Raw genomic sequence first — 24,358 nt, forward strand, 5'->3', positions numbered from 1 at the left:
GGAGGTTGAGCAGCCATCACTTAGCTGTTCAACAGTCTCATTGCTTGGAGATAGAAGCTGTCTCTGAGCCTGTTTGTTCGAGCGCTGATGCACCGGTGCCATTTTCCAGGGGGTAGCGGAGTGAACAGCCCATGGCTGGGGTGGCTGACATCTTTGGCAATTGTCAGGTCCTTACCCAGATCAGGTAAAGTAGCCCAAGGTGAATGTAGTTACTGTACCACAAACACATCTTCTGTTGGAAAACGTCCATAGCACAACTGAGTTACACGAGTGAGTGAGTGAGTGAGTGAGTGAGTGAGTGAGTGAGTGAGTGAGTGAGTGAGTGAGTGAGTGAGTGAGTGAGAGACAGAAAAAAGTGAGGGTGGAGAGAGAGGGACTCCGACTGGGCCCCCAGGGTGGTCCACAGGAAGTGGCAGGGCAGGGGTGGAGGAGGGAGACAAGGAGGGGTGAGGATTATGAGGGTGGGGATGGAGGAAGAAATAAAGGGGAGGGAAGTGGGTGATCAGACACAGATGCTATTTGTGATTACAGTGTGTAGCATTCATCATCCTCTCCCATGATGCTTGTTATCCATCCAAGATCCACTGTCACCATAACTGATTGAATGAGATGGGTAATGGAGAGGAGAGGGGAGGGGATGTGTGTGGGGCGGCGCACGAGGTGGTGGGATGCAGACAGTAAAGCAGCCATTCTATCTCGAGCTCTCCCAGCATCAGCACCACGGAATTACGAGCAATCTCTGTCTGCTTCTGAAACGGAGAAGAGTATCGGTTTCAAACCTGCAGGGCGAAATCTAGACAAGGCAACACGGATTTCAGTGTCGAAAGGGGAAGTTGGAAGGCAAATAACAGGTGCGCAAACAATCCACAGGTTTGTAGCAATTCGAATGCCATTTTTTCAACACCAGTCAATTTTGTTTCATAATTAATTATTCTCAATAAACTACAATTGTTATTATTTCCCTTCTCTATGAAAATGTAAGACCGAGCTGGTGTCGGAATTGTTCATGATAAAATTAGGCTTGAGACATCGTTTCTGGAGGACAGATGTGATGTGTGCTGCCAACAGGTGTGGTAGACTAGATTTAACCTAGTCGGAAACACCAAGGCTTCTAACGAGAAATACCTGGCTCTTGTTGTCCATAATCATAATCATAATCATTGTCATGCATGTAAAAAGGGAATTGGAATACATGTTATGAATACAAAGTGATGCTCCAGAACTTATGTATATATTTCAGCCAGTACTTTTGAATGTAGTGCTCCCTAGCCTAAACGGGTCCCAGTTTTGTGTGTAATACCTCATCCAATTGTGTACGAAGTCATCCATTTCGTATGATACGTTTACGTCCAATTCATGATATGTTACGAATCCAATTCGTATGGTATGTTACTGAATCCAATTCGTATGATATGTTACAAAGTTGCTGTGATTAAGATCCCAGACTGTGTTTATAAACGACATTAACCTGCCGGGTCTGTCAAAAGAAAGAGAATGGTGGAGGTGGCATTTCTGCAAAACCCAAACCTCCTCCTCCTTCCCATCGTAACGCCACCGGTTACCGAGATAGAAGTTCTAGAAGTTCTTCACGGCACTGACTGCACTGCCCGGTTTGACATTTCCACAGCTGTTGCTGTGTCATTTTGGACACCATGGACGCGCTAATAAAGGGGTTCTCGAAAGCCAAGGATGGGGTCGTGGCTGCAGCGGAGAAGACAAAGCAGGGAGTAACTGGGGCGGCTGAGATGACAAAAGGTGGCGTTATCTTTGTCGGTAGGTCTTGACAATTGTAGCCGACCTGCTCTTTCCTTTAACTTGCTTTTAAATCATTGCTGAGATGTCGAATGCTATAAGTGTTGCTGAGATGAGATGTTGAGATGTTGAATATTAGAAATGATGTACGAGCATGGTTAATCAGACTATGTAAAGAGATCATTTTATTTAATGACAGTGGTCCCATTGACATCAATGGGATGTTAAATATTTGTCACCCGTCCTTCACGTTTTTGTTCTTTTTCATAGGCAACAAAACAAAGGATGGAGTCACAACAGGTAGTCTACATGTCACCATTACCAACATTACTCAGTTGAGTACAGGCTTAACTGAATTACAGCAGAGACAGAATACGATATGGAATTGTATTGAATAGTTGGGGTAGGCCTTGTCTCCGAGGAATGGTCCTTAGAACGGGGTTCCGATAATGGGCCTTCGGGTTATTATGCTGGTGGTGGTGGGGAGCTGGAAGGTCGTTGGAAGACTGTTGCTGCACAACATCAAGTCAGAGACAAGGGGTAGGTTGACAAATACGCCCTAGATTTATACCTATTGGTTGACAGAAAATGAAGTGATTATTGCACAAGTGACCCCATAGGTTAATCAGCAAGCGTGGTGGAATTGCCTTAGTGTGCAATACTCATTGGATTAAGTTAATAGGTGAATGACAGAGCTTTCCACACCTGGATTGTGTAACATTGGCCATTATTATTTTCAAAATTCCCCAAACTCTGTCAAATTGATTGCTGATCATTGCTAGACAACCGTTCTCAAGTCTTGCCATAGATTTTCCTGTAAATTTAAGTCAAAATTGTAACTCAGCCACTCAGGATCATTCACTGTCTTTTTGGTAAGCAAATCCAGTATAGATTTGGCTTTGTGTTTTAGGTTATTGTCCTGCTGAAAGGGGAATTCATCTCCCAGTGCCTGGTGGAAAGCACACTGAACTAGGTTTTCCTCTTGGATTTTGCTTGTGCTTAGCTCCATTCCATTTCTTTTTATCCTGAAAAACTCCCCAGTTCTAAACAAGCATACCCATAACATGATGCAGCCACCACTTTGCTGGTATATTCGAAGAGTGGTACTCAGTAATGTGTTGTATTGGATTTGCCCCAAACATAACACTTTGTATTCAGGACAAAAAGTTAATTGCTTTGCCACATTTTTTGTAGTATTACTTTAATGCCTTGTTAATTAAAAACAGGATGCATGTTTTGGAATATTTTTTATTCTGTACAGACTTACTTCTTTTCACTCTGTCAGTTAGGTTAGTATTGTGGAGTAACCACGACGTTGTTGACCTATCATCAGTTTTCTCCTATTACAGCCATTAAACTCTGTAACAGTTTTAAAGTCACCATTGGCCTCATGGTGAAATCCCTGAGCGGTTTCCTTCCCCTCCGGCCTGTATCTTTGTAGTGACTGGGTGTATTGATACACCATACAAAGTGTAATTAATAACTTCACCATGCTCACAGGGATATTCAATGCCTGCTTTTTTTTACCCATCTACCAATAGGTGCCCTTCTTTGCGAGGCATTGGAAAACCTCCCTGGTCTTTGTGGTTGACTCTGTGTTTGAAATTCACTGCTCAATTGAGGGATCTTACAGATAATTGTATGTGTGAGGTACAGAGATGAGGTAGTCATTCAAAAATCATGTTTAGCACTATTATTGCACACAGAGTGAGTCCATACAACTTATGTGACTTGTTAAGCAAATGTTTACTCCTGAACGTATTTAGGCTTGCCATTACAAAGGGGTTGAAGACTTATTGTCTCAAGACATTTCACCTTAAATATTTGTATTAATTTGTAAAAATGTCTAAAACATAATTACTTTGACATTATAAGGTATTGTGGGCCAGTGACCAAAAATCTAAATTTAAATCATTCGAGATTCAGGCTGTACACAACAACACACAAAATGTGGAATAAGTTAAGGGATACGAATACTTTCTGGAGGCACTGTAAGTAAGTTCCACCAATTTGGTGCCTTTTGAGAAGTGTTACTTGGTCCAAAAAAACATTGATTTCACCTCATTTTAAAATTCTGTCATAAAGAGCACATGTTCAACTTGATAAAAAAACATGTTTTTACCATCTTAAGAAGTTAAACAAAAAAAAGAATATAGTAAATTATAGTAAATGTATTCTTATAAATCATATCTAATTGTATTTGTCACATGCGCTGAATACAACAGGTGTAGACTTTAACATTAAAGGCTTACTTCCAAGCCCATACTTATCTGTAAATAGCCCACCCAACTACCTCATCCCCATATTGTTATTTCTTTTTTTTTTTGCTCCTTTGCACCCCAGTATCTCTTCTTGCACATTCATCTTCTACACATCTATCCCTCCAGTGTTTACTAAATTATAATTATTTCGCCACTATGGCCTATTTATTGCCTTACCTCCCTAATCTTACTGCATTTGCACACACTGTATATAGACTTTTCTATTGTGTTATTGACTGTATGTTTGTTTATTCCATGTGTAACTCTGTGTTGTTTGTGTCACACTGCTTTGCTTTATCTTGGCCAGGTTGCAGTGGTAAATGAGAACTGGCCTACCAGGTTAAAGGTGAAATAAATAGAAAAGATTAACCAACACTGCAGTTTTAAGAAATATTAGTCAAGAAAAAATTTACTTAATAAACTAAAGTAATAAAAAAAAGTAACACAATAAAATAGGATTAGGGTTAGGGTTAACAAGTTGACCATTTCTTCTTTAAATCAGACAGAATTCCACCTGGGGACTGGGAATGGTAGCTTGTTTTTCAGAAATGACTGTCAAAGCAACAAAATAACTAGGGCTTTACAACGAAGGTGAAACTTGGAGAAATGTTAAGATTAAGTGGGTTAAAATCTATCTAGATGTGACCACCACATATGTTCTCCCTCTCCTGGTAGTTGCAGGTAAAACAGTGTCTGGCGTTTCCCAGGTGGGCGGAGCCATGGTAACAGGTGTGACAGCAGTGGCTCACAAGACTGTGGAGGGGGCGGGGAATATTGCTGCTGCGACTGGATTGGTCAAGAAAGACACAGCCAAACAGGTGAGAACCTGAGATACCTGACCCATACTCCTACCTTGTTCAATATTTGATACCATCACTTACACAAACACTTTACAGCTCTCTATCTCTTAGTTTTAGCTCTGCCTCTCTCTCACACAACATTTAAATTGAGATGAATGACAAACAAGTGGGGGTTACTTTTTATTCTTATACACATATACAGTGCATTCTGAAACTTTTCAGACCCCTTGACTTTTTCCACATTTTGTTACGTTACAGCCTTATTGTAATAATCCCCTCAATCAACACACAATACCCCACACACAATACCCCGCTATGACAAAGCAAAAACGTATATATATATATATATATATATATATAGTTTTTTTTGCAAAAATAATCATTACCAAAATGCAATATCATATTTACATATGTATTCAGACCCTTCACTCAGTACTTTGTTGAAGCACCTTTGGCAGCAATTACAGCCTTGAGTCTTCTTGGCTACAAGCTTGGTACACCTGTTTTTGGGGTGTTTCTCCCATTTTTCTCTGCAGATCCTCTCAGACTCTGTCAGGTTGGATGGGGAGCGTTGCTGCACGGCAATTTTCAGGTCTCTCCAGAGGTGTTAGATGGGTTCAAGTCTGGGCTCTGGCTGGGCCACTCAAGGACATTCAGAGACTTGTCCTGAAGCCACTCCTGCTTTGTCTTGGCCGTGTGCTTTCATTGTCCTGTTGAAAGGAGAAGCTTCACCCCAGTCTGAGGTCCTGAGCGCTCTGGAGCAGGTTTTCATCAAGGATCTCTTTGAATTTTGCTCCGTTCATCTTTCCCTTGATCGTGACTAGTATCCCAGCCCCTGCTGCTGAAACCACCCCACAGCATGATGCTACCACATGCTTCACCGTAGGGATTGTGCCAGGTGTCCTCCAGACGTGACGCTTGGTATTTAGGCCAAAGAGTTCAATCTTGGTTTCATCAGACCAAAGAATCTTGTTTCTCATGGTCTCAGAGTCTTTAGGTGCCTTTTGGAAACTCCAATTGAGCTGTCATGAAGAGTGGCTTACATCTGGTCACTCTACCATAAAGGCCTGATTGGTGGAGTGCTGCAGAAATGGTTGTCCTTCAAGAAAGTCCTCCCAACTGGTGCTCTGTCTGAGTGACCATCGGGTTCTTGGTCACCTCCTGACCAAGGCCCAACTCCCCCAATTGCTCAATTTGGCCAGATCTAGGAAGAGTCTTGATGGTTTCAAACTTCTTCCATTTACGAATGATGGAGGCCACTGTGTTCTTGTGGTTTTGCACATGCACTGTCAACTGTGGGACCTTACAAAGACAGGTGTGTCTTTCAAAATCATGTCCAATCAATTGAATTTACCACAAGTGGACTCCAATCAAGTTGTAGAAAAATCTCAAGGATGATCAATGGAAACAGGATTAACCTGAGCTCAATTTCTATTCTCATAGCAAAGGGTCTGAATATTTATATAAATAAGGTATTTCTGTAGTTAATTTTTAATACATTTATAAAAACCTGTTTTTGCTTTGTCATTGTGGTGTGTTGTGTGTAGATTGATGAGGGAAAAATAATCATTTTTATCAATTTTAGAATAAGGCTGTAACGTTACAAAATGTGCAAAAAGTCAAGAGGTCTGAATACTTTCCGAATGTACTGTACGAGAGAACAGAAGCAACCTTTGCTATTCATTTTAGTCTTGATACCGACATTTCATCAGAACCTATTGCCATCTGAATGCTGTCCTTTCAGCACAGCATTTTTCAACCATTTTATATGTGACAGCTAATTCACTTCTCTTTCCCCCCCCCCCTGTCAAATGAAGCCTGACCTTGAGTCCTCTGGCTTGTTGCTTTTTCCTTTCTTATCCTCTTCCTCCGGCGTTCTTAGTTCTCTGTCATAAAAAGCAGGATGGATTCTCACTTGTCTGTCTGAAGGCCTGTTTATATAAAGGCAGAGAAAGATCCAGACAGACAGACAATTTGCAGCCCTGATGGTCTCTGAAGATGACAAATGGATTGTCTCTCTTTCAAAACAAAACTAAACAGAATCGTGGACATATTAAAGTAAAGCTTGCCTGCAATGCTGGCCTTGTAATAGTAGTGATGATTAATCATCAAACCAACAGCAAAACAACAGAGTTTCTTCAGTCTGCCCTTCCATGTTCTTCCAATTAATGGGACAATCTGCAATATGTACAGCTGTTCAAATGGTCAATTCAATGAATGACAAAACACCCATTGATGCTTGAGGGAAAAACTTGCCTCAAGAGTTTAGTAGAACTGAACTCAATCTATGCATTTGAGAATGGTTGCATTTCTCCAGCCCCATCCATCAGCTTTATAGCAAAAGACGTGGAGGGGCTGCCATTTGTATGAAAAACAAATGACAGATTGTTGCTTTAACAGTGTTAATCTGCCAGGTGAATTAGCCACCCCAAAGCACCCTGCTGACGTCACAGGTACTCAGCAATCATTGCATTCATTATCTGTATATTGTCCTTACACACACACACACACACACACACACACACACACACACACACACACACACACACACACTGGCATTATTATTAGAAAAAATCTACGATATCAATCAGAGAGAAAACCTCACTAATTAGGACAATAACTTTAGCTGCCTTCCTCCTTTGCCTGTGTTCGTTTATGACTAGATTAATAAATTGTTACATGACACACACACATCCGCACACACAGAGGTTAATAAAGTGTTAAATGGGACATAATTCTAGAGGGATTATACAATTAGGGTGTGGTTATGCTACTGAGAGGAAGTTATAAACAAATAGAATCTCCCTGGGCAGAGAAGAGAACAGTGTACTGCTCAATTGAAGGTTTGTTGAGGAGCTCCTACTGTATGTAGATTTTAGAAGAGGACTGACCACCCCTCATAGCCTGGTTCCTCTCTAGGTTTCTTCCTAGGTTTTGCCCTTTCTAGGGAGTTTTTCCTAGCCACCGTGCTTCTACACCTGCATTGCTTGCTGTTTGGGGTTTTAGGCTGGGTTTCTGTACAGCACTTTGAGATATCAGCTGATGTACGAAGGGCTATATAAATACATTTGATTTGATGTAGGATTTAGAATTTAATGACTGACTGTTAACGTAAATGTTAAACAAATTGAGTAGGTGCCCAGTGTTCACACAAGATTTGGTTCTGGGTTCCAAGATCAAGAACTTCAGAACAATAATTACCGACACACACCCAGAATTGCTACTGATGAATAAGATAAAAGTAGTGGAAATTTTTGCTGCTAAAGGAATAAATATTTTGGTCTGGACAGGAGGCAATGCCTTGGAACCACTCTGGTAATCCGAGTAAGATCTTCAGCATTATCTTTCAGCCAATTACAATCTTTGTTTTCTCTGTTAATCGCCTGTGTGTCGACACGATCCCCTGTCCATTTGATTTGTTTTTAAAGACGTTTGATTGTGGCATTTCCTGTGGCCATTGATTGGCTACCTAGCGGTTTATCTCCAAACCCTGTCTAATGCCTAATCCGTCCTCTGTGTAACACCTTAACGTGTCCTCCGAGTTTGACAGAAGAAACACAGAAATACAGAAACTAAGTCCCAAATGGCACCCTAATTCCCTACATGGGTGCTGTTCAAAAGTAGTGCACTACATATATAAGGAATAGGGTGCCATTTGGAACGAAGCCAGAGATGGTGCACAGAATTGGATTGATCTCATTTAGACAGAGCCTTAGTGCCTGTCTGTCCCTGCTTGAGTTCTGAGCCCCAGTCATTACAGTGTCATTGATATCGACCAAATTTAAAAGGAGCCCATCAAAGGAGCTTCTCTGCCTACGGGGCTCCGACCCAGGCGCAATCTCTCTTTACTTTTATCTCTCCATACCTCCTCTCTAAAGCAAGCATGGAACAGCAGGTTAGGGAGCAGAGTGATCAATCTACTTTCATCTGGTTGTCCACAGCAGCCAGCCAACTCTCATCAGTTAGTTAGACAGTGTGAGAGATGGGGTGTCTGATGACGAGGGAGGAAGAGCGAGGCTGCTGCCTGTTTGTTTGTTGAATGGAACACCCATCCACCCACACACAAACAACTAGCAGCGCTAGCAGCGATGCTCCGGCTGGTAAATGGATTTGGGCTGGTAAGACAGAACAGAGAGCACACCTCACCAGCTCCCGTAGACCGACTCATTGCACTCGTGTCACAGATGCTGTTCTGTTGTATGTTCGGTTGTTGAGCCACAAGACAAGAGGAACACAATCAAAATCTTGTTAATGTTTCATATGGGAAAGGCTAAATTAAAAGTGAAAAAATGTATGTATTACATAGTTACAAGTTAATACTTTACCTGGATAATATATTCCAGTTTTTATTTATCATTTGAAATAACTATATCATGGGGCTTCATGGGTTTGGGTTTCTTAAAATTATTAGCAGAAAAGAAAATAGCACAGTAGAGACAGTATTTATTGGCCACGGTGGGTGTTGAGAGACACTGTGTGGTGTGCTTCTTTCTATGTATGTGTGTGTGTGTGTGTGTGTGTGTGTGTGTGTGTGTGTGTGTGTGTGTGTGTGTGTGTGTGTGTGTGTGTGTGTGTGTGTGTGTGTGTGTGTGTGTGTGTGTGTGTTTCTGGCTGTGCTGCGTGAACAGATGGAGACGCAGTGGGCGGTGTTAAATGGAATGGCAGGAGGAGAGGGCACAAACACACACCTACACATACAGGAGAAGAGGGCACAAAAAACACACCTACACACACACACATACAGGAGGAGAGAGCATGGTAATTGCTCTAAGGTTGTCAGCTGGTAGCCATGTCACACACACACACACACACACACACACACACACACACACACACACACACACACACACACACACACACACACACACACACACACACACACACACACACTAGGAGATGAGTGGAGCTGTATGTGTCACCGGCCTGTATCTTATTAAAGGTCACAACAATGACAAGCACCAATAAATGCCTTGTATTGTAGCGCATGGGATCAAGAAGCAATTTAATGTAATAGGTTTATTTCCACAGCCTTCAATTGTTAGCACGCTTGTCTTGGAATACACTGAGTGTACAAAACATTAGGAACACCTTCCACCATCAGAACAGCCTCCGTTCGTCGAGGCATGGACACTACTAGGTATCGAAAGCTTTCCACAGGGATCCTGGTCCATGTTGAATCCAATGCTTCCCACAGTTATGTCAAGTTGGCTAAATGGCCATTGGGTGGTGGACCTTTCTTGATACACATGGGAAACTGTGCGTGAAAACCCAGTAGAGATGCAGTTCTTGACACACTAAAACCGGTGAGTTTGGCACCTACTACCATACCCCATTCAAAGGTACTTAAATATGTTGTCTTGCCCATTCACCCTCTGATGGCACACATACACAATCCATGTCTCAATTGTCTCAAGGTGTCACGTTCTGACCTTTATTTCTGTGTTTTGTATTTAGTTAGTATGGTCAGGGCGTGAGTTGGGTGGGCAGTCTATGTTTGTTTTTCTAGGTTTTGGGAATTTCTATGTTTCGGCCTAGTATGGTTCTCAATCAGAGGCAGGTGTCATTAGTTGTCTCTGATTGAGAATCATACTTAGGTAGCCTGGGTTTCACTGTGTGTTTGTGGGTGATTGTTCCTGTCTCTGTCTTTGCACCAGATAGGACTGTTTTGAGTTTTCACATTTCTTGTTTTTTTTGTTAGTTTGTTCATGTGTACCTTTACGCATTAAAAAGAACCATGGACAATTACCACGCCGCGTATTGGTCCTCTGATCCGTTTCGCCTCTCCTCTTCGGAAGAAGAGGAGGAGATTCATTACAGAATCACCCACCAAAATCGGACCAAGCGGCGTGGTAAAAGGACAGCGACGACAGCAGCAGCAGCATCAACAACAGAGGCCACCATCACAGGACTCCTGGACATGGGAGGAGATACTGAACGGAGAGGGACCCTGGGCACGGGCTGGGGGAAATCGCAGCCCCAAAGCAGAGCTGGAGGCAGCGAAAGCTGAGCGGCGGCAATATGAGGAGCCAGCACGGCAGTGCGACAGGTAATGCAGGAGGCAGCCCCAATTTTTTTTTTTTTGGGGGCACACGAGGTGTGGTACTAAGCCAGGTAGCAGACCTGAGCTCACTCCTCGTGTTCATGATAAGCAGTGCATTACTGGTCAGGCACCGTGTTATGCGGTTAAGCGCACGGTGTCGCCAGTGCGTGTCCATAGCCCGGTGCGCTATAGGGCAGCCCCCCCGAGAGTGCCATGCGAGTGTGGGCATTGAGCCAGGGCGTATGGGGCCTGCTCAGCGGGTCTGGTCGCCGGTACGCAGTCTTGGCCCAGGTTATCCTGCGCCGGCTCTGCGTGCTGTGTCTCCGGGGCGCTGGGAGGGTGCAGTGCGTCCTCTGCCTGCGCTCCGCTCGTGCCGGGCAACTGTGGGAGTGGAGCCTAGGGAGAGGTGCGTGTAGTAAGCACTAGATCTCCCGTGCTTACCCACAGCCCGGTTCAACCTGTGCCTGCACTCTGGAGGGTCCGGGCTAGAGTAGTTGTCCAGCCTGGGGAAGTGGTGCCAAGGTTGCGCACCAGAGCTCCAGTGCTCCCCACAGCCCGGTCTTTCAGGCTCCTCCTAACACCAAGCCTCCTGAAGGTCTCCCAGCCTGGTGGTTCCTGTGGCAGCCCCACGCACCAGGCTGTCTCTCAGTCTCCTCCCTGCCGGGAGCGTCCCGCCTGTCCGGCGCCGCTGCCGGAGCGTCCCGCCTGTCCGGCGCCACTGCCGGGAGCCTCCCGCCTGTCCGGCGCCGCTGCCGGAGCCTCCCGCCTGTCCGGCGCCGCTGCCGGAGCCTCCCGCCTGTCCGGCGCCGCTGCCGGAGCCTCCCGCCTGTCCGGCGCCGCTGCCGGAGCCTCCCGCCTGTCCGGCGCCGCTGCCTCCTGTGGCAGCTCCACGCACCAGGCTGTCTCTCTGTCTCCTCCCTGCAGGTGCTCCCGCCTGTCCGGCGCCATTGCCGGAGCCTCCCCCTGTCCGGCGCCGTTGCCGGAGCATCCCGCCTGTCCGGCGCCGCTGCCAGAGCCTCCCGCCTGTCCGGCGCCGCGGCCTGAGCCTCCCGCCTGTCCGGCGCGCGGCCGGAGCGTCCCGCCTGTCCGGCGCCGCTGCCGGAGCCTCCGCCTGTCCGGCGCCGCTGCCGGAGCCTCCCGCCTGTCCGGCGCCGCTGCCGGAGCCTCCCGCCTGTCCGGCGCCGCTGCCGGGAGCGTCCCGCCTGTCCGGCGCCGCTGCCGGAGCCCCCTCAGCCCAGAGGCGCCAGAGCCCCTGCCCCTCTGTCCAGAGCTTCTGCCCCTCTGTCCCGAGCTGCCCCTCTGTCCAGTGGGGTCATTGAGAGGGGTTGCCATGGTGAGAAAGCCACGGAGGCGGACAATAAAGCGGACTAAGACAATGGTGAAGTGGGGTCCGCGTCCCGCGCCAGAACCGCCACCGCGGACAGACGCCACCCAGACCCTCCCCTATAGGTCAAGGTTTTGCGGCCGGAGTCCGCACCTTTGGGGGTACTGTCACGTTCTGACCTTTATTTCCTGTGTTTTGTATTTAGTTAGTATGGTCAGGGCGTGAGTTGGGTGGGCAGTCTATGTTTGTTTTTCTAGGTTTTGGGAATTTCTATGTTTTCGGCCTAGTATGGTTCTCAATCAGAGGCAGGTGTCATTAGTTGTCTCTGATTGAGAATCATACTTAGGTAGCCTGGGTTTCACTGTGTGTGTGTGGGTGATTGTTCCTGTCTCTGTGTGTGCACCAGATAGGACTGTTTTGAGTTTTCACATTTCTTGTTTTTTTGTTAGTTTGTTCATGTGTACCTTTACGCATTAAAAAGAACCACGGACAATTACCACGCCGCGTAGTGGTCCTCTGATTCGTTTCGCCTCTCCTCTTCGGAAGAAGAGGAGATTCATTACACAAGGCTTAAAAAGCCTTCTTTAACCTCTACAGGATTTCCCAGGACATAGACATGTCTTATATGGGCAGAAAGCTTACATTCCTGTTAATCTAACTGCAGTGTCCAATTTACAGTATCTATTACAGTTACAAAATACCATGCTATTGTTTGAGGAGAGTACACAACAACAAAAACGTTTTTCATGGCAACTGGTTTGATACATTCACCTCTGAAGGTAAATAATGTACTTACATTCAGTAATCTTGCTCTGATTTGTCATCCTGAGGGTCCCAGAGAGAAAATGTAGCATAGTTTTGTTTAATAAAATCAATTTTTATATTCAAATGTAGGAACTGGGTTCTACAGTTTCGACCCCTGCTGTCTCTGACTCCACACACACCCCACCCAGCCATCGAGATGTGTGAAAGTTAGTGTGTAAGCTACTGATCCATCATGTATGACATTCCTAGGAGTGTGTAAACTTACATTTTACATTACCATATCATTGTTGTTTCTCTATAATTATTTACTTGAAAATGTATCAATTGACCAATTCGGTACATTTGGGCAGACTTGATAAAAAAATATTGTCCAGTATTGAAATGTGACTCAATCTGAAATGTTGCACGCACACACTGCTGCCATCTAGTGGCCAAAATCTAAATTGCACCTACACTGCAATAATACACGATGGTCTTTGTCTTGGTGGAACAAAAAGATGATGGAACAAATTCTTTTTTTGAATTGTTTGTATTATCTTTTACCAGATCTAATGTGTCATATTCTCCTACATTAGTTCCACATTTCCTCAAACTTCAGTGTTTCCTTTCAAATGGTATCAAGAATATGCATATCCTTGCTTCATGTCCTGAGCTACAGGCAGTTAAATTGGGGTATGTCATTTTAGGCTAAATAAAAAAAAGAAGAAAAAAAAGTTTCTGATCCTCTCTATCATCTACACTGACTGAAGTGGATTTAACAGGTGACATCAATAAGGGATACTAGCGTTCACCTGGATTCATCTGGTCAGTCTATGTCATGGAAAGAGCAGGTGTTTCTAATGTTTTGTGTATACAGCAACCAACTAACAAAAGTGGTCATTGTCTAATGTGGATATTTCCAACACTTCCCCACTGTTGACCTGGTCAGTGAATGTGTGTTATTATTGCAGGATGAAGATGCTATGTCTAAAGACTCACCTATCAAGGAGTCAACAGTGGACCCAGAGGGTGGTGATACTGCTGCAGAGGTAGGATATTTACCTACTACTTACAACATCTTCTAGAGCAGTGGCTCCCAACCTTTTTTAAATGGTGGCGCACCTTGTTTTAAAAACAATCGAGATAAAACAGTCAGGATTAGGAAAAGTTTGGGGGCACACATGAGCATAGGGATGTGAAGAGGTCTTCACGGGTTCAAAAAGTTAGACACGTTCCCGAAATGGATCTATGGCTTTCCCACCCAACCCGATATGCATGAATATAACATTTATAAACTGAGACCCGTTCCGAATGGACCCGAGGGTAGTCAGACCCATTCCGAAAAGGCTTTTGGAAAACAGAACCAAACAGACCCATGACGGTTCGGATGAAAGAGACCCTTCCAGATCCGAGAGTAGAAAGAGAGAGAAAGAAACTTCCAACTGGGCACTGCCAGCGACATCAATAAACAGGTGATATTGGCCCAAAATTACACCGTTACTTATGTGTCCTTAAAACTGCCTATAAGAAATATCAAAACAACAATTTATTGTGTTTTTACGATGTTAAAAACTTTATAGACTATTGTTGTATTGGTTTTTACTGTCCTAAAACAATAATTGTCCACCTGATTTGAACGCTAAATGCATCAGGGCATTGTATGCATAGACAATTGAAGTCTGAAGTTTACATACAGTCGTGGCCAAAGGTTTTGAGAATGACGCAAATATTAATTTCCACAAAGTTTGCTGCCTCAGTGTCTTTAGATATTTTTGTCAGATGTTACTATGGAATACCGAAGTATAATTCCAAGCATTTCACAAGTGTAATAATTGAACCGCTCTCCTTGAAGTTCTTGATGATCCGATAAATGGTTGATTTAGGTGCAATCTTACTGGCAGCAATATCCTTGCCTGTGAAGCCCTTTTTGTGCAAATCAATGATGATGGCACGTGTTTCCTTGCATGTAACCATTGTTGACAGAGGAAGAACAATGATTCCAAGCACCACCCTCCTTTTGAAGCTTCCAGACTGTTATTTGAACTCAATCAGCATGACAGAGTGATCTCCAGCCTTGTCCTCGTCAACACTCACACCTGTGTTAACGAGAGAATAACGAACAAGATGTCGGCTGGTCCTTTTGTAGCAGGGCTGTTTTTTGGGGATTCAGTTCATTTGCATGGCAAAGAGGGACTTTGCAATTAATTTCAATTCATCTGATCACTCTTCATATCATTCTGGAGTATATGCAAATTGCCATCATACAAACTGAAGTAGCAGACTTTGTGAAAATTCATATTTGTGTCATTCTCAAAACTTTTGGCCACGACTATACACCTCAGCCAAATACATTTCAACTCAGATTTTCACAATTATTGACATTTAATCCAAGTAAAAATTCCCTGCTTTAGGTCAGTTAGGATCACCACTTTATTTTAAGAATGTGAAATGTCAGAATAAGAGTAGAGAGAATGATTTATTTCAGCTTGTATTTCCTTCATCACATTCCCAGTGGGTCAGAAGTTTACATACACTCAATTAGTATTTGGTAGCATTGCCTTTAAATTGTTTAACTTGGGTCAAACGTTTTGGGTAGCCTTCAACAAGCTTCCCACAATAAATTGGTGAATTTTGGCCTATTCCTCCTGACAGAGCTGGTGTAACTGAATCAGAGTTGAAGGCCTCCTTTCTCCAACACGCTTTTTCAGTCTGCCCACACATTTTCTATGGGATTGAGGTCAGGGCTGTCATTTTGCCTGTCATAGTTGAAGTGTACCTATGATGAAAATTACAGGCCTCTCTCATCTTTTTTAAATGGGAGAACTTGCACAATTGGTGGCTGACTAAATACTTTTTTGCTCCACTGTGTGAGCCCTGTATCAACAGGTATAATAAACTGATAGAGTACAGGGAACATAAGGTTTAATATATTATTATAGACCTGCTAGATCTACTGTCTCATTTATATTATGACAGACCAGCTAGATCTACTGTCTTTATTATATTACAACAGACCAGCTGTATCTACCGTCTCCATTTCACTTTGGCCATTATTGTGGGCCTGCCCTCCCCTCAACAGCCTCAAATAGGCTATTTCATGTGGGCGTGGGGTGGGGCGGCAGACACACGCATCTCACATTTCATTACATTACATTTTTATATATTGCTACTAAAATAAAAAAATCACAAATAATATTTTATATTATTCATTTCAAACAATGGTATTAGGGTGAGAAGAACTTACCAGTCCAAAACAATGTCCTCTATGTTCAAAAAATATTCCTCCATTTGGGAATCGCTAAATGAATCGTCGTCCAACAATCTCTGTCTCACTTTCCCGATCAATTTCTTCTAAAATTGTGTGTACATCTGTATATCTAGACTTAGATTTAGCTTTCCCTGACTTAGTCGCCATACTGATTGATTTATAAACAGCTGAAGATGTGCTTTACCAAAACAATGCTGTGCGTAACATGCGTGGCTCCTTCCGGTATGAATCTTCAATGGCGAATGAACCTCTTTATGCCGGAGTTTACTACATGGGTTGGTCTTCCAACACATAAACATTACATATTGCCGTTTACCTCAGCTCATTGGCTATCTACCCAGCTAGATTTCAAGACGATCAGTGGTCATTGGGTAGAAATACAGTCAATCAATGAAACAGCGGTCTTATCATTGGTGCACAATGATGTCATGACTTGTTGTCTTCAAATCGGTTTCTTTCAGTCAATACGTCCCGCGAAATGACCCATCAGGTTTGGTTGTGTTACAAACAAACCAGTTGATTGTAATGAAACCAAACATGACTGGAAAAGTCACGTTTAGTGTGTGCATTTACATTGAATGTGTCGTCGAAAATGGAATGAGACGGAATTCAAGACACAAGCGGTTCACAAAATGTTTCGTGTTAGGCTATAAAAATGGATTTTGTCAAACAAAAGACCATTCATTGTGTAACAATGAGCATTGGGATTGCAAACAGAGGAAGATCGTCAAAGGTAAACAATTTGTGATGTTGTTACGCCTGTGCTGGTTGAAATAGTTTTTTTTATGGGGCTTTGTTCTCAGATAATCGCATCGTATTATTTCGCAGTAAATCCTTTTTTAAATCTGACAACGCAGTTGGATTAGCAATATTCTAGGCTCTCGACCCATGTGAGACACTTGTATTTTCATGAATATTTAATATGACTATTTATGTAGCGATCACTGTATGTTGTCGAATTTCATCCCGCTAACGGGTTCGGTGCGCAGAGAGGTTAACAAAAAATGTGTGGTGTGGTTGAATTTTTTTTTTAATGACTTCAACATAAGTGTATGTAAACTTACGACTTCAACTGTACATACATCCGTGGCAATTACATATTCGTTTCGACCCAGATCCAAGGCAAAATTTAGGTCTGAATTTAGGACACGGACACGTTCGGAATTTTGGATCTGTTGGATTCGTGAAGACCTCTAGTGTGAACATTTAAACGTTAAAATATTGAAACGATATTGGGTCCCAATATGTCTGGTTTTATTAACAACTTTGAAATTGTGCAGTTATCACAAAACTACCACGAGCAGGTCCCAATCATCATTATAAAGGGGGGAAATCAAATTAAATACCTCACGCAACAATGCTGTAACCGTAGTAGAAGGACTTGCTCTGGTAGACTAACTTATTGCTAGTTATTTATCACCTCACCTGAATACATACTACCTGTTTAAACTGCATCAAACCAAGAGAAGCCTTCCTAATGTTTAGCTAGGCTAAACTGTGCGCTTTCCCCAAAATACTACAGTAAATAACAACAACAACTCTAGAAATCTGTGTCAGAGGCTCTAGTCAAGGGCTCACCAAACCTGTTCCTTGAGAGCTATCATCCTGTAGGTTTTCACTCCAACCCTGACATGCAGACCTAACCGCACGCACGCATGCGTCTGCGTGCACCATTGCACACAAGTTGATTTTGTTCACCCACACCAGATGCGATCAGGACACGCAGGTTGAAATATTAAAACAAACTCTGATCCAATTATATTCGTTTGGGGAGAGGTCAAAAAGCATTAAACATTTATGGCAATTTAGCTAACTAGCTTACTGTTGCTAGCTAATTTGTCCTGGTGTACAAACATTGGGTTGCTCTTTTACCTGAAATGCACAAGGTCCTCTACTCCGACAATTAATCCACAGATAAAACGGTAAACCAAATTTGTTTCTCGTCACCTCTTCTCCTTCCATCAGGCTACTTTTTCTTCTTTGGAATTTATATGGTGGTTGGCAACCAACTTTACTGCATTATTACAACTGACCGGAGTGTGGACCACAGATCATCTTTTTTTTCACCCACGTGGGTATATGCGCCAGCTAAGCAGATGTTCGTTGACACACGCGAGCAGTGTGGGTGCAATGATTGAATAACATGGACGTGATGCAAGCAGTGTGGTCAGCATGTAACCACCCTTTGATAAACTAAAGGGTTAGATAAAGCTGGGTTTAGAGTGAAAACCTTCGGGAGGGTAACTCTCCAGGAACAGGGTTCTGTCACGCCTTGGTCATTGTATCTTGTGTTTTTGTTATATGTTTGGGTAGGCCAGGGTGTGACATGGGTTTATATGTTGTATTTCGTATTGGGGTTTGTATTAATTGGGAGTGTGTATTATTAGGGGTGTGTCTAGTTAGGCTTGGCTGCCTGAGGCGATTCCTAATTGGAGTCAGCTGATTCTCGTTGTCTCGGATTGGGAACCGTATTTAGGCAGCCTGAGTGCGCGTTGTATTTCGTGGGTGATTGTACCTGTCTCTGTGTTAGTCACCAGATAGGCTGTATTAGTTTCACTCGTTTGTTGTTTTTGTACTTTTCAGTTATTTCATGTACCGCATTATCTTCATTAAAAGTCATGAGTAACCTACACGCTGCATTTCGGTCTGACTCTCTTCAAACGACAGACGAGGTTCGTTACAGGTTCGAGAGCCCTGCTTTGATCTTTTGTGACAATAAAATCAATATTTCAGAGTCTCAAACTGAGTCATTTGCTAGGTTTCCATCCAATTTGCGACAGATTTTCATGCAAATATTCTAAAATCTTCATCAAAGATGCACATTTTCCCACCAGTGGTGTTTCCATCAAACTTACTTTTAGTGGATAAAAGGCTGTGCGTTATAACGCAATGTTAGTGCACATAGGGGATGAGAGTCACGTAGTGTGCATAGATTCCCAGGTACCGAATGAAAAATACCAATGAAAAAATAAGTTAAATGGCATACCATCGCATTTTTAAAATCGAATTATATTTTTTCGTTATATAGAAAATATATAGAAAATGTGCCCAATCTGGTCTTGGCACATGCGCTCTATCCAACAGTTCGCAGATACAATACGGGTAGGCTACCTACATTATGAGATTAATATGGATAGGGGCGATATTATTTGTATTTGTCAAACGGCAGCTAAGCTTCGATCATCACGTCACTAGAATAAGACTCTAGATATTTATTGGAAAGGAGCATCAAGCTCATCACCTTGTACTTTCACCACCCCTTAAAGTTCATCATAATTTATTTAATCTGTAACCTAATAAACTGCATGCTTTCCCGAGTCTTAGTGGGAGGAACACACAACATATCATCGCATCACTCGGTTTCCACCGCGATTTCTCGCAGAATTAATTTAACAGACACAAAAAGACCCCACCATGTCGAATGAAGAAATGTTCTGAATCCGTTTATAAAATTGTAATGGCATTTCATGTTTCTGTCAGACCTGTCGTGACATTTTCACGAGTCAGGAAATTCATCCATGTGAAATGGTTGGATAGAAGCATGGTTAGTGCATCAACAGTTAATGGTTTACTCCTCATCATCCTGTCACGGCTCTCGTTGGTGGAAGGAGACCAAGGCACAGCGTGGTAGGCGTACATCGTATCTTTATCTTTATTCTGTCAGGCTACAGAAACTAAACGGAAAACAATATCCCACAACCTAATGATGGGGAAAAGGGCTGCCTAAGTATGATCCCCAATCAGAGACAACGATAGACAGCTGCCTCTGATTGGGAACCACACTCGGCCAAAAACGAAGAAACAGAAGACATAGAATTTCCCACCCGAGTCACACCCTGACCTAACCAAACACAGAGAATAATAAGGATCTCTAAGGTTAGGGCGTGACACATCCCCTTTTAGATAGTCATCCTTTTCCATGTTTCATTCATCAGATTGTTTTACATGGGTTTTTGTGTTAAATTGTTTATTTTGGCTGTTAAGATGGGTGAGGCTCCCATTTCCTCACAAGAAGTCCTTTGGGGTTCCATCCACCATCATCATGATCCATCAGCACTATGTATGTATATGATATGATTTGTGAATTCATCTTATTTTTAACATTATGTACAAATAGGGTAATACTTTACCTTAAGTTACCCTAATACCTATGTAACTACACATTAGGTGACCCTTGTATTTCATTTTTGCATTGTCTCTATGCATACTCACAGGACTCTAAACACTCACGCACACTGACACTCCAACACTCACACGTTTTCCTGACTCTACAAACACGTACTGACATACAATAAAAATGGTCCACCACCCAAAGGACATCCAGCCAACTTGACACAACTGTGGGAAGTACTGGAGTCAACATGGGCTAGAATCCCTGTAAAGTGCTTGCGATACCTTGTAGAGGCCGTCATAGTAAATAAGAATTTGTTCTTAACTGACTTGCCTAGTTAAATAAAGGTTACTTAAAAAAAAAAAGAAATAGAGTCCATGCCCCGACACATTGAGGCTGTTCTGAGGGCAAAAGGAAGTGCAACTCAATATTAAGGTGTTCCTAATGTTTTTTACACTAATGTTTTGTACGCTGCTGTTGATCATATATCCTGATACCTAGTCACCTTACACCTATACATGACTACCTCTATCACTTCAGTATTCCTGCACATTGTAAATATAGTATTGGAACTGACCCTGCATATAGCTTCTTACTTTCTGGTGCTCTTCTTATTTCTTATTTTTATTTATTGTGTGTTTTTGTTCTACCTTGTGTTATTTTTAGTGCTACGTTGATATTGATTACTGCATTGTTGTGTTTGGAGCTTGCAAAAAGGCTTTCCACTGTACTTGTGCACGTGACATTAAAACTTGAAACGTGAAATATCTGTAGTGACATTGTATTAACATGTACTTACATAGTAACTGCTTTCTACATGGTAATAGAGTTTAGTATTATCAGTTGTTACACAAGTGGGAAAATAATTTCATAATAATTCTAAAAGTAACCTCTCCCCATCTGTACTTGCAGGAGGATTCCGATGGCTATTAGAAGTACAGCACTGTCAAGTGCCTCATCTTAGAAAAATCCAGAACTACTGTAACAATCCAGAATCAACTATCAAAACATTCCATGTCACCCTGCCAAGTCCAGTTGTGCCTCGTTGTGTTCCTTAATGGAGTCTGTACCATGTGTGTGTGTATGACTCTGTGTGTGTATCTATTAGTGTGTGTGTAACGTGTGTATGGGTGTGTCTTAATGCTTAGTGGGTGTACGCCAGTGTGTGTGTGTGTGTGTGTGTGTGTGTGTGTGTGTGTGTGTGTGTGTGTGTGTGTGTGTGTGTGTGTGTGTGTGTGTGTGTGTGTGTGTGTGTGTGTGCGTCCGTGTCCGTGTGTGTCCTGGAGTCTCCGTCAGTCAGTCCTGAGTGGGGTCTATATGCCCATCTTCAGTAACTCCCTCCCACTCAGGCAGCCACCTGGACACAGAAGGGACTACCTTTATGTTCTGTCTATCTGTCTGTGGACTTTGAAGTAAATACAAATACTGTATACAGGACGGTGTCCGCCCACTCTGCTCCGAGGGTGGGAAAACGCATGTTGTTTTGGTGATGACATGTCACTTCCTTATGTTATAAAATAAATTAAACCAAGACAAATATGATTATTCATGTTCTGAATTGTTCAGTGGAGCCTTTCTCTAACATATCACTAATGATATCCAAGAAGTCGGATTTCCTAACCTAATACAGCCAATAATAAGCACCGCACTCTGACATAGCAAGTTTCTCGTAACAACTTGATGATTTTACATTTTTTGGTGGTCGTCCTAAAACTAGTTTTTCCGCAGGTTGCAAAAAGCTAAATTATCATGGCAAGCTGACTTAAACGTAAAAGGCTTTGAAAATAAAAAGCTTGGTATACGCTCAGTGGTCTGTTGACATTTCACAGATGTACATTTGTTTTGTGAGAAAACCCCAAAAATGATAAAAGGAGAATATAACTCCAATAACTTTTGAACGGAGTATAATTGAGACATTTGGACCATCCTTCTATCTACACAATTAACATTATTTTTACCCATTGGTCAAAAGATGGGTTTTTGATTGGACACCCGAGATACAAACTCAGCAAAAAAAGAAACGTCCTCTCACTGTCAACTGCGTTTATTTTCAACAAACTTAACACGTGTAAATATTTGTATGAACATAAGATTCAACAACTGAGACATAAACTGAACAAGTTCCACAGACATGTTGTCACGATCGTCGTATTGAGTAGACCAAAGCGCAGCGTGGTGTGAATGCATGATTTAATGAAAAGACGGTAAAAACACAAATTACACTCAAACTAACTAACTAACTAACTAACTAACTAACTAACTAACTAACTAACTAACTAACTAACTAACTAACTTGACTGCTAAAGAAACACTGTGCTAACAAGCAACATAACATAGACAATAACCCACAAACCCAAACTGGAAAACGGCAACCTAAATAGGTTCCCCAATCAGAGACAATGATAAACAGCTGCCTCTGATTGGGAACCAATCCAGGCCACCATAGACCTACAATATGCCTAGACTAGGAACACACCTAGACATGCCTGTATGACCTCCCTACAACGCCTGGGCATGCTCCTGATGAGATGGCGGATGGTCTCCTGAGGGATCTGAGGATCTCATCTCGGTACCTAATGGCAGTCAAGCTACCTCTGGCAAGCACATGGAGGGCTGTGCGGCCCCCAAAGAAATGCCACCCCACACCATGACTGACCCACTGCCAAACCGGTCATGCTGGAGGATGTTGCAGGCAGCAGAACGTTCTCCACGGCGTCTCCAGACTCTGTCACGTCTGTCATGTGCTCAGTGTGAACCTGCTTTCATCTGTGAAGAGCACAGGGCGCCAGTGGCTAATTTGCCAATCTTGGTGTTCTCTGGCAAATGCCAAACGTCCTGCACGGTTTTGGGCTGTCATCACAACCCCCACCTGTGGACGTCGGGTCCTCATACCACCCTCATGGAGTCTGTTTCTGACCGTTTGAGCAGACACATGCACATTTGTGGCCTGCTGGAGGTCCTTTTGCAGGGCTCTGGCAGTGCTCCTCCTTGCACAAAGGCGGAGGTAGCAGTCCTGCTGCCGGGTTGTTGCCGTCCTACGGCCTCCTCCACGTCTCCTGATGTACTGGCCTGTCTCCTGGTAGCGCCTCCATGCTCTGGACACTACGCTGACAGACACAGCAAACCTTCTTGCCACAGCTCGCATTGATGTGCCATCCTGGATGAGCTGCACTACCTGAGCCTCTTGTAGACTCCGTCTCATGCTACCACTAGAGTGAAAGCACCGCCAGCATTCAAAAGTGACCAAAACATCAGCCAGGAAGCATAGGAACTGAGAAGTGGTCTGTGGTCTGTGGTCCCCACCTGCAGAACCACTCCTTTATTGGGGGTGTCTTGCTAATTGACTATAATTTCCACCTGTTGTCTATTCCATTTGCACAACAGCATGTGAAATTTATTGTCAAGCAGTGTTGCTTCCTAAGTGGACAGTTTGATTTCACAGAAGTGTGATTGACTTGGAGTTACATTGTGTTGTTTAAGTGTTCCCTTTATTTTTTGAGCAGTGTAGTTAAAACCTCTCCACAAGGCTATGTGACTGGGAAATTCATGGGTACACTCAATATGGCTGTATTGAGGAGTGCCATTCTAGGGATTCTATTTCTATGTTTTGCCTGCATGCTCATTGTAAAAGTACAGTATTAGTATGTAACAGGAGAGCCAACTTCAGTCTTTTCCAACACCGACTCCGCCCGACTGTCTCAGCAGGATCTTAAAAGAAAATTCCAAAATGCATCACAAGCACCATACTGTGACACTTTCTGTATTTTGAAAGTTCTATATCTTGAAAACTTGATTGCTGACATCCAAAACATTTTGGGACTGCATCAACAGTGGACTAATGAAGCAAACACCAAAATTACATTTTTGAATGGTATTTTTCTTTAAAAATCAAATGCAGCTGTTTTTATCTCTATCAAAGCATTTCTCTGTAACAATTAAGTACCTTACTGTGATTGCTTTCAATTAAAATGGTCAACAATAAATCAAAATAGCTTCTTAGCAAAGAGCAATTTCCCAAGCAAGAATGTTGCTAGGACTTTTCTAGGAGTGGTCTTAAG

At 43.0% G+C, this 24,358-nt stretch overlaps 1 protein-coding gene across 3 annotated transcripts; it reads left to right on the forward strand.

Moving 5' to 3' along the window:
- The first annotated feature begins 669 nt into the window (after positions 1–669).
- Positions 670–21,828, forward strand: LOC127905951 (alpha-synuclein-like). 3 transcript variants are annotated; one of them, XM_052526044.1, is made up of 6 exons: positions 670–870; positions 1,628–1,773; positions 2,023–2,052; positions 4,689–4,831; positions 13,893–13,970; positions 21,213–21,828. In XM_052526044.1, the coding sequence occupies exons 2-6, from the start codon at positions 1,653–1,655 to the stop codon at positions 21,231–21,233; spliced, it is 393 nt and encodes a 130-aa protein (XP_052382004.1). In that variant the 5' UTR covers positions 670–870; positions 1,628–1,652; the 3' UTR covers positions 21,234–21,828. The 3 variants fall into 3 exon arrangements, with proteins under 3 accessions (XP_052382004.1, XP_052382005.1, XP_052382003.1); XM_052526045.1 differs by having other exon boundaries at positions 1,628–1,755; XM_052526043.1 differs by having other exon boundaries at positions 670–851.
- Positions 21,829–24,358: the final 2,530 nt, after the last annotated feature.

Source organism: Oncorhynchus keta, chromosome 9, assembly GCF_023373465.1.
Source record: "Oncorhynchus keta strain PuntledgeMale-10-30-2019 chromosome 9, Oket_V2, whole genome shotgun sequence".
In the NCBI taxonomy this organism is placed as follows: domain Eukaryota; kingdom Metazoa; phylum Chordata; class Actinopteri; order Salmoniformes; family Salmonidae; genus Oncorhynchus; species Oncorhynchus keta.

Bases quoted from the DNA above. Each gene is read 5' to 3' on its own strand.
- LOC127905951 (XM_052526044.1), top strand. From the start codon at position 1,653: ATGGACGCGCTAATAAAGGGGTTCTCGAAAGCCAAGGATGGGGTCGTG. The intron at 1,774-2,022 runs GTAGGTCTTGAC...TCTTTTTCATAG, and splicing joins AGGTGGCGTTATCTTTGTCG to GCAACAAAACAAAGGATGGA. The intron at 2,053-4,688 runs GTAGTCTACATG...CTCTCCTGGTAG, and splicing joins AAAGGATGGAGTCACAACAG to TTGCAGGTAAAACAGTGTCT.